Source organism: Centroberyx affinis, unplaced genomic scaffold (assembly GCF_046629955.1).
Source record: "Centroberyx affinis isolate AG114_WGS23_722 - 3 ecotype Tasmania unplaced genomic scaffold, CSIRO-AGI_Caff_v1 ptg000195l_1, whole genome shotgun sequence".
NCBI classification, from domain to species: domain Eukaryota; kingdom Metazoa; phylum Chordata; class Actinopteri; order Beryciformes; family Berycidae; genus Centroberyx; species Centroberyx affinis.
Window position 1 is genome coordinate 148,520 of NW_027278888.1, and position 11,113 is coordinate 159,632.

Genomic DNA, 11,113 nt, shown 5'->3' on the forward strand with positions numbered 1-11,113 from the left:
CTTCTATTGCAATTATGGACCTCCCCCTTTTAAGTTATTTTATAATGTCTTCTTGATGCAGTCATTCTGTACTACAAGTGTCTTGTTAAAGAACATTTAAAGGTCCCATATTCTACACTCACCACTATTTCATTTTGTGTCTTGAGGTCCATTCAAAGCTGTGTGTGTGGTGTCATGAACCAAAAACACTCTCAATCCATTTTGACACGTTCATTTTCCAGCATCTCTCTGAGCCTTACCAAGAACAGGCTGTTTCTGTCGCTCTGTCTTTAAGGCTCATTAATATTAACGACCCCTCTGTTCTGATTGGCTAACCGTTTCAAGAGTGAAACGTGAGACGCCGCGGCCCGGCAGCTACAGGTAGGGAAAACTCTCCGGTAAATAAACAATGACAACCGCTCAACCGCTTTGAAAAAAACACTTTGTTAGTCTATTATTTCTTACAAAAATGATAATGAGCGAACCTTTGTGACGCCACAAAGTTACGGAAGTCCAAACGGCTCGTTTAGAGGCTCGTTTTTCTAATATGGATTGTGTGGATTTAGTTGGCGACCGTGTGTTTTGATACTTTCACCATGTTTAGATAGACCATCCAACTCCTTTATAATCAAAGAGGCAAGGGGAATCCTGTTTTACACGATATGGGACCTTTAAAAAAGTGTTTTGTTACTCTACTTCTGTACCTTTTCCTCCCACTATAAAGACTTTAAAGAAGACAGGGGGTCTTGCAGTATGAGCAGCACGTCAAGCAGCGCTCAAAATACTGAAACATCATCTATATTCTATATGTCTTGTGAAATTTTTGTATTTATCCAGGCATCTCCTACTGAGGTTAAACATCTCTTTTTCAAAGGAGGCCTGGCCAAGACGGCAGCAGCTCAGGAACTTACAGACGGGACAGCACACAACAGAAATAAAGACACTATATAGCAAATATAAAAAAGTATAAAATACAATACAGTATAAAGTAGAGAAGAGTGAGAAGAAGGGACAGAGGCAGGAAGGGATCCTCCCCATTGCCTGTTTTCACAAACATATTCTTCTTATCTTCTTCTGCTTAAGTCATGCCTGGAAGTTTCCCTCTGTCCCACTTCTATCATTTACCAGACTCTATAATCGCAGCGTTGTTGACATCACTGGGGCAAGGGGGATTGCTAACAAGCATGGGAAGGTCCCATAAGCTGAGTTTTTACTTGAGATAAAAAAAAAGAGAGCATAGACAGCTGTTGTCATGCTGGAGCTGAATGTGTGTGTACAAATACTCGCTTGCACTGAAATTCCTGCTAACTCATCAGCAAATTTCTTTTTATTGCCTGATATGCCTGATGTTGCCGGTAAATGCCACAATTCAGATAAAGGACTTCCAAATAATGGCTGGTTGCCTTCCAGGACGGCTGGTACAGTGGATTTAACAGTTAAAACAAGGCAGCAGTAAACATGTCACAACCCGACAGCTTAAAGCTAAGTTTTGAAAAATTTCGTTTTGATTGTTTGAAGCTCAGTTTTGAATCTTTGTCGGAAGGAATGGCCGCCATTAGAAGAGCGTCTTGAAGAATTCAAACTAAAATATCAGTGCAGTGGAGGTCAAAAGAGTTTATGGCAGAAAATCATTCATGATCATTAACAAACAAAAAAAAACAACACACATCTACTCCAAAATCTACTTACAAAACCTGTGATGAAAGTAAAGCATGTTAAGATTTACTCTTAGTTACAACTTAAGATCTTTGCATAGAAAATAGCAAGGTTTTTTATATGTGCTGATGTGGCTAAGAGACTGTAGGATTTGGTAGTAACCTGTTTGGTAGTAACCTGCATATATTTTCCACTACACTCTAAGATTGCTTTTTTCCATTTCACATTTCTCTGCAGTTCAAATTGCTGTGGATCAGCGTTTTGCTAGCTAGTTGCTATACATGATTCATTGCTGTGGTTTCCTATTAAGATAAGTTGCGTCATTTTACAACATTATACATTGTTTGATTCAGGTTTTGCATTTTGTTTGCTGGACTTGTTCATTGTAAATGAGCTTAATGCTTGGTTGAAGATGTAATATTAGCGTAGCAACTATGTTAGCAGTAACGTTAGTTGGTACGTTGTTGCATTAGTGAGCTATTATTGGCAATTTGATAATTCATTGTTATTTTTTCAGGTTGCTTTACTAAACTTACCAAACCTGCTGTAGCCAGATGGCATCGTTGGCTGTTTCAGCTTTGTTGTAATCTAGACAGCTTTTTAGCCAAGATGCTAAGATGCTAACAAATTTGAGTATGTAGCTAGTGCTAAGCTAGTTTTAACGCTAGCTTTACGGCACTTAATGTTGTTCTCTCCTGACTAGATCCTTGCTTGTGTTGTAGCCTATTAAAATCTCATATGTAGGCTATGTCGCTTTGGATAAATGTGTCTGCCAAATGGGAAATTGTAATTGTAATTGTAATTGTCAACTTGTCAACTTGTAATTTATCAACTCATGAAATTCAGGAAGCAATTTCTTTTCCAAAATGGATTTACAACATTTTTCTTCAAGAATATAAATCAAAATTTGTCTTCATAAACATATAATGAAGAGCAAACATATCTTTGAAGGGTTTCTTTCCAAAACTACGGAAACATTTATTTGAGTTCTGAGATTAAAGTCAGAATTCTGAGAAAAGTCAGACTTCTGAGAATAAAGTCAGAATTGTAAGAATAAAGTCAGAATCTCAGAACTCAAATACATTTTTCACGTGTCCCCTAATCCTCCTCCGTATAAAAGAGTATTTATCCATTTTTTTAAAACATGTCATTATCAGACAATATATGTTTTAGAATAGAGACAGAAGTAGACAGAGTAGCCAAAGCTTGTGAACAATTGGCAAGCATTTGCTTACATGTGTTTATACACAGTAACACATTGTTCATTCTTTCACATTAATAAGAAAAGTTGCATCAGAAATATTAAGGAGCTCTGAGGATCACATCTCTCTTTCCCAGAAGTTAGCATGAATCAGGTCCCAAAACACAGAGCATGATGGGTAAACTTTGCCATTTGAGTGGCAGTGGATGCCTTGATGCCAGTGGTTAATTACAATGTGTGTCCAAGGGCAGAGGAAGTGTCAGAGGGCCTACAGTATATTCTCACTGCGTTGCCAGTAAATTGTCACATCCTGTTATTACTTTCACTGTAAGAGCAAGGGTGAACTAGTTTGAGATAAAGAAACCCAAAGATTATGGCAAAAGGTCATATCCTCATAAAGTATCTTTTTAACATATTTTTTCTAGGACGTTTAAATGGACGAGTCAGTATTTATCCAGCACAAACAGTCTGTAAGAGGTTATGGTGTGCCAAAGTTCTGCTTATGACCTTATTCCTTTTTTCAGTTTCTGTTGAACAGTGTCTTTTTCTGTGGAATCTGTCCAAGTGACTTTGCACTTCTTGTCACTTAGCACTTCTTGTCTGACAAAGTATTCTAAATTTGGGACAGTTGAAAATACAGTAGTACAGATAGATAGTATAGTTTTCAGAGATTAGAAGAGATTAGCAAAAAATGTGTTTGCAAACAAAGAGTTTGTTTGTCAGATTTAATACTGGGTCCACCAACATTATTACTCCACAGTATGCATACATATAAATTGCATAAATAAATATAAATCATATGTCCATGTATATACATTGTCAATGTCTATCATCCAAATGCATTTTCTTGATGATAGCAAGGTCCAAGAATTAAATACAGATCATAACAGTTTTAAAGATTCATTCAGACATGCCGTTAGTTACAGTTAAACCCTGCAAAACATAAACACTGCAAGGTGAAGAAGTGTGCAAATCACACAAATACAGACACATTAAGGTTTAATACTTCTTTTCTTTTGCATAAACCCATTGAGCAATTGTATATTTACCGTCTAAATGGTTATAGATAACTAACGTTCTTTAACGTCTACATCTTCGACTTTGTCTTCTAGGGTACATGACAAAAATAAAACTTTATCTTGCACATATGGACTTCTCTGGTCCATATTTTTTATATTTAAATATGTACTGTATGTATTAAATATGTTTAAATATGTAATAATGTATTTACTGCTTGGTCTAAAACTGGGCTGTTCACCTTATGTTGCCCCGCCCACTTTGCTATCTTCCAGTTCGAACATAATTGTAATCGTCCTTCTGGTTAAACGCCGGCTAGCTTGTCTGCTTGCTTGTCAATATGGAAACAATGAATGAAACATGGGAACATGCATCATCTAAACTGCAGTGATCAGACTGCATCCATCTATTACTGACTGGGTGGATGACATGTGAAAGTAGCCCGAAATCGCCTACAGGGACATTTTCAGTTACTTTGTCCCTTGGAGTGGACGGTGCCGCTATGAGGAACTACAAAAGTGAATTGTTTGATTAAAGTGTTCAATTCTAGCAAGCGAACGAGTAGTGTGTTTTTTTTTCTATTCTAACGAGCTACAGGCAAACACCATGAACAAAACAGATGTAATCTCACTTCTGCTCTAAAACGGTAGTGAAATTACAAAATGACCAGCAGCCTAGCAGCGCCCTGGTTCCTGAGAAGCATAAGGCGAGAATACACAATACAATACAAGGAGCCTGTCTTTTCGAGAGCTAATGAGAGTAATGAAATGACACCTAGTGGCTCAGTGGGAAGTTATCCATACAGATGCATGCAGCTCTTTCAAGAACCTCTGAAAAAGATTCAAAATTCTGCTAAAATCCTGTATTCTTATAGGTACATCATGTAACCCAGGTGTTGTCAAACGCATGCCATGCCATTTACACACATCATTCAGTGTCACTTGACTAAAACTGTCCTTGCTCTGTGTTAAAATAAAAAAAAGTCTGCTGTATGTTCATGCTCTTCACCCTTTTGACATCAGCTAATTTCATTTCCAGCAGTACAGTGGTGGAATAAACTGATCTTAATGAGGGCAATTCACAGATAATCAAACGATATGACATCATGGGAGCTCTATGAATTATTTACTTCTTGCTGACTCTGTCCTACAGGTTAGTGCATGCGTACATCCTCAACAGATTGACAAAGACTGAGAATGACAGACTGACAGAGCAAGATAGGCCCACCCTGATGATTAAACTGAACACGTTGTGCTGAAATCTATTTTCCGCAAAGAGGCTGTCAGCATCAAGTTCGCCCACCTCTCTCACCTCCACCACATCCTGTCATGAAGATAGGTGGATCTGTGCGTCGTCTCAGACGTGACAAGATGAGCTGTAGCCACTGCGGTCCTCACTTAACCCTCGATATCAGATGGAAACAGCTCTGATAACAGACAGGGTTGATATTACATCATCCACTCATCCCTTAGAAACAGCTCTGATAACAGACAGGGTTGATATCACATCATCCACTCATCCCTTAGAAACAGCTCTGATAACGGACAGGACTGATATCACATCATCCACTCATCCCTTAGAAACAGCTCTGATAACGGACAGGACTGATATCACATCATCCACTCATCCCTTAGAAACAGCTCTGATAACGGACAGGACTGATATCACATCATCCACTCATCCCTTAGAAACAGCTCTGATAACAGACAGGACTGATATCACATCATCCACTCATCCCTTAGAAACAGCTCTGATAACAGACAGGACTGATATCACATCATCCACTCATCCCTTAGAAACAGCTCTGATAACAGACAGGACTGATATCACATCATCCACTCATCCCTTAGAAACAGCTCTGATAACGGACAGGACTGATATCACATCATCCACTCATCCCTTAGAAACAGCTCTGATAACGGACAGGACTGATATCACATCATCCACTCATCCCTTTCCACTGTCGTCCCCGGTCATTTCCCCGGTTCTGAAGGCCCGCCTGCGATCGGTTTCGACCGAGCAGCGAGAGTCTTCCTCCTTTGTGTTCTGCACAGCTTCCTCCAGATGATCCTCAGAACAGACGGGCTGAGGATGATGAAGACCCAGGGGTCGATGATGGAGTTGAATGACAGCATGCGGAGAGCGTTGAGGTCAGCAATGTGCCGCTCCTTGTGGAAGATGAAGTTGACGTACACCCGCATCTGGAGGGGCAGATATCCACAGAGGGAGAAGACAGACAAAAAGAATATCAACAAAACTGTGTCATGGTTGTGACTTTTGCCCTGTCTAGGTTTTGTATTTCTTTGTGTGTTTCCCTGTCTAGCTCTTTTAGTTCTTCGTGTACCATGTTTCCTTTCTGCCCCAGCGGTGTCTAATTTGTAATCACCCCCATGTGTATATTAGTCTTGTTCCCCAGTCAGTCTTTGTTGGATCATTGTGTTATGTTCTCCTTTTTTGGTTTCCTGTGTCACCTGCTATCTGTTCAATTAAACACCCAGTCTTGGGGTTTTGATCACAACCTGCCTCACTGCGTTTGGGTCTTCACCACACCTTCCCGTGACAAACTGTGGACACTATCATGATAACTGAATATGTTAGCTGCAGAGGTGTGACCAAGTCTCCTTTGCTCGAGTCCCAAGTCAGTCTCACGTCTTCAGGCACAAGTCTCAAGTCTAAATGTAGATTCCCAATTCAAGTCCATGTCATTCATGTCAAGTCTCAAGTCTAAATGTAAATTACCGAGTCAAATCAGAACAAATCAAGAGTCCAGTATCAATTTAATATCTTAAAGAAAACTAAATATCTAGGACTTTTCAATGCAATATGGTTTTAAAGGATAAAAAAGTGGTAAGAGCATCATGAGTTTGATTTCTATAATCAGTTTCAACTTCAATAAATTCAATCATTCCATACAAATTCAGAAAACAGAATTTAAATTCAGTCGTCTGCTGGAACAAATCTCATCACTTTCAATCTAAGTCATTTACACAAACACAAGATCTCAAGTCAAGACTTTAGAAACCTTTTCAAGTCATCAAAGTACAAGTCAAAGTCCAGTCCCAAGTCACCAGAACCTAACTCAAATTGTGACTCGAGTCTGACTCAAGTCCAAGTCATGTCTGGTTAGCTGAGCTCTGACAATAATAGAGGCTTTGCAGAATTGGCTGTATGCAAATAATGTCTGAATATATAACAACCGAGCTAGGAAAGAAGAGATACCTGAAAAAGCTTGTTGTGATGTGGCTGGAGGTCGGTTCAATAACGTTATCAGTCAAAGTCTGATAGTCTGATAAGGCAGATTTGTTTCCAAAGGTTACTGTGACACAGAAACTTGCCAACTTTAGATTTAGCAACTTTTCAGACCGATATGGCAACTTTATTTTGTTTGTGTGTAGTATGGTATCTGATGTATATGATGTAGTATATGATGTATAGCGGTGACCTTTTTCATATCAAGGACCCCTAATTTAGTCCACATTAGAGCCACGGACCCACATTTGATGAGATTTTGTCTCTCTGACCCAAATCTATATTTTTAATGTTGGATATGATTTTGTCCAGAATTCCATGACTATCTGTACAGTAGGCAGAGAGATAACAGTGAACTACTATTGTAGTACTACTAATTGTGTTAACGTCTTATAAATGAAATAATGCTGAAGTTTAACAATTCATCAACTTGCTGGGGACCCCCTGGAACCCCCTCAAGGACCCCTGGCGGTCCCCGGACCCCACGTTGAGAACCGCTGATGTATAGTATGTATATGATGTAGATAATGATGTATATGAAGTATGTATATGACATAGTATAGGATATGTAATATGTATATATGATGTGGTATGTGTATGACATGTACTATATATGATATGTAAAGTCCGTTGAGACTTGCTTGTGATAAAGTGCTACATAAATAGACAAGACTAGACTAGACTAGACTAGACTAGACTATTTCTCATAAATGACTGGTTTCCAAACATTTGCTGACACATTGGTATGGCTGATGCTGATGAAGGTACATTTGTGTTCTTTCGTCATAATCCAAAGTTTACTCAAAGAGGTCGTGATGATCACAGCGCTTCCAGTACACAGCTGCTCACTAGCTAACAGTTTTAGCAGAAGTGGGACAGAGGGAAACTTCCTGAAGAAGAATATTCACAGAAGTGAAAACTGGCAACGGAGGGGATTCCTTCCTTCCTCTGTCCCTGCGTCTCACTCTTTTGTTCTCTACTTTACACTGTACTGTATGTTATACTTTGATAGATGTTTTAGCAGTGGTGAAATGATCAGTTCCCAGGCAAAAACAGCTGTTGAGACAGCCAAGTCGCACGTTCACAAATACAATCTGAGGTTCACAGCCACTGTTACCAAGAGCTGTGGACCGCAAACATGGCTGCCAGAGGACACGTTAAGTCACCTGAAAGCCCTCGACCGAAACATAAGGAGTAGCCCAGCCCAGCGGTTCACAACATGGGGTCCAGGGACCACCAGGGGTCCATGAGGAGGTTCCAGGGGGTCCCCAGCCAATTGATGAATTGTTAAATTTCACCATTATTTCATTTACAAGAAGTTAATACAATTAGAGAATGTAGAAGAATGACTGTTTTGATCATAGTTTCACTGTTATCTCTCTACCTACAGTACAGACAGTCAAGGAATTCTGGACAAAATCATATCTGACAATAAAAATATTCTCAGATTTGGGTCTGAGGGACAAAATCTCATCAAATGGGGGTCCGTGGCCCTAATGTGGACTAAATTAGGGATCCTGAAGTGAACCAAAAAGGTTCCAATAAAGACAGCTGAAGGGTTTGACTGTGGCACAACAAATCTTTTCTTCGTTTTTTTTTTAGTGTGTAGCCTAGGTCAAATATTTCAACAGATTAAAAACTATGCTCTTACCACTAAGGGCAAGGAGCAACACATGAAAGCCACCGTGATGAAAGTCAGCAGCAGAAGATGCTCCACTTCCTGCGTCATGGAGAGGGACCCGCGGTGAATCCCCGAGTGACCCGATACTCCGGTCCGGCGCATTTTGCGCCTCCTGTGCATCCTGACCAAGCAGTAAATAACAGACACGTTGCACAACACGGTGCCCAATATCATAATGAGCATGAAAGATGCGTAAAGTCCAGTGTAAACTTTATGCCTTTCTTCATTTGGGTTCATGTGCAGGAAGCACCAGGTCCCCGGGCAATACTGCACATAGTGGCCAAAACCCATGAAAGGAGCGACGCAGAACAGGACGCTGGACAGGTAGATGAGCGCAATAGCGATGTATCCGCAGCGTTTGCTCAAGTGTTTCTCGTAAAAGTACGGGTGACCTATGGAGAGGTACCGCTCCAGCGCCATTGCGCACAGGATGGCCAGCGTGGAGAGGCTGAGGAAGGTCATACAGGACGCAAAGTAGTCGCATATCTCCCCGCGGCTGCTCATACCCACCAGAGTCTTGTTGCTGGCGTAAGAAGACAGCACGACTGGGGTGACAGCGACGGTGCCCAGTAAGTCCGTCATGAGCAGCGCCGTCACCAGCACCTGGAACAGGCACGGACTTCTCCTCCTGCGCCGCATCTCCAGCAGGACCAGCGCGATGATGTTGCCCGCGGCACCGGTCGCGAACATGACTGCAGACATGACGGGCTGCCCGAACTGAACGGTGACTCTTCCATGGCAGTTTACGTGATCTGAACTATTTTGTGCCATAAGAACTTTGACTCGATCAAAAGTATTCGGACTGGGAACTTCGCCGGTAGGTCACATTAAATAGTGTTCGCGTAAAACCCCACATGTTGAAAACCACAGAGTCGCGTACTGTTTGTGCTCCACCCACCAATCCAAACAAGTCGGATTCTGAGGAAGCGCACACAACATTAAATGAGTTCACACGATTTGTAGAAGTTGAGTCAACAAATTAGTGGGAAGGACAATGTGCGTTACTGCGCAAAATCCAGACGCTCTCGAGTTCCCAGAGAGCCGGGCAAACAAAAAAAAAATCCATATATGATGTCCTCTGCGACGTAAGAAGACATGAAAAGAAACACCGAAATACATGTAATAATTATCTCACAAAAAATGGAACATGGTACGGACATTTAATGTCATATTCAGTGTTAAAATAATTACATTTCACTTTTTTTCCAATACAGGAATTTTCCAAGGAGGCTATCAATATCATGAAATCAGACAGGAAATAGAAGAAAATAGCTCATGAGAGGAGAGAACATAGGGAAAAAACGATTTTCAGTCTCAATCCTGGAATTAAGATGGATGTTTTTTGCAGTGAGCTGAGAGCGACTCCAAGTGGAGGAAATTGTTAAATAAATTAAATATGCATTGGGAAAATAAAAGTAGCCTACATGAACATAGAAGGCAAGGTGCATCCTACAACACCAGGTCCTATTTCCAGCTGCACAAGGCGAAGAAAAAACAACTGTCCTCAACTATTGTCTCGCTGAGTCTGTGATATCCGAGGCGGTTTTGAATGTTTTTTTATAGATTTTAAATTGCCACTTTATCTTTGCGCGTCTGTCCGACTCGAACTCTCTCTGATCGCCCCCATTCTCAACGCACGGGAATATGGAAAACACATTTCTCGTATTATTTCTGAATTAAGCTGTTTTTGTCAGTAAGTGTGAGTCTCTTGTTTTTCCCCATGGAGTGGAGGTTGATGACTCCATACACTGAGCAGCGGAGAGGATGAGCTGTCTGAGGTGCTGAAAACGTTTATTCTTTATATGACACGCAGTACTACGACCTTTATGTAGTCTAAGTATAGGACAGCTTATCGCCAGTTGCCAAACTGTTTTAATGTAACACGATTATGACCTTTCCAATAGGAAATAAATCATTCTAACATCCCTGTAACAATCCTATAGACTTTAAGTGTTTTGACTTAAAGACTTAAAGTGAGACTTGATGTGTGTCTGTGGTAAATGAGTTTATGATTACTTTTAGCTCCTATGTGACATCATCTGACATCCCTAGAATAACCTTATAGGGTCTTAAAGTGTGTTTGTGGTACTCAGTAACCTAGCTTATAGTATCTCCTATACCTTATAGGAAATATAGGGATATGGGTACCCTAACTATAATATTCTATATAATAATATAATAATTCTACAGGGACTTATAGAGTGTCTGTGGTACTTAATAGTGAGTTATAGTTACTTAAGGTTGTTGTTTTTTTTGTTTTTTTTTAATCTCTTATTGTGTCATAGGAGATACTATTAGTAACTATAATATTACCATATTATTACCTTCAT

At 40.2% G+C, this 11,113-nt stretch overlaps 1 protein-coding gene across 1 annotated transcript; it reads right to left on the reverse strand.

The window, feature by feature from the left end:
- Positions 1-3,604: 3,604 nt before the first annotated feature.
- ptger2b (prostaglandin E receptor 2b (subtype EP2)) lies at positions 3,605-9,652 on the reverse strand. The gene is made up of 2 exons (XM_071538330.1): positions 8,754-9,652; positions 3,605-6,054 (listed from the first exon to the last, which is right to left on the reverse strand). Exons 1-2 carry the CDS (start codon positions 9,552-9,554, stop codon positions 5,827-5,829), a joined length of 1,029 nt encoding a protein of 342 aa, XP_071394431.1. The 5' UTR covers positions 9,555-9,652; the 3' UTR covers positions 3,605-5,826.
- Between the last annotated feature and the right edge of the window lie 1,461 nt (positions 9,653-11,113).

What these genes read in the sequence shown, in the direction of transcription:
- ptger2b (XM_071538330.1), bottom strand. Translation starts at nt 9,554, where the DNA reads ATGGCACAAAATAGTTCAGATCACGTAAACTGCCATGGAAGAGTCACC. An exon ending in GTTGCTCCTTGCCCTTAGTG is followed by an intron (nt 6,055 to 8,753) that starts GTAAGAGCATAG and finishes CTGCCCCTCCAG; the next exon opens with ATGCGGGTGTACGTCAACTT.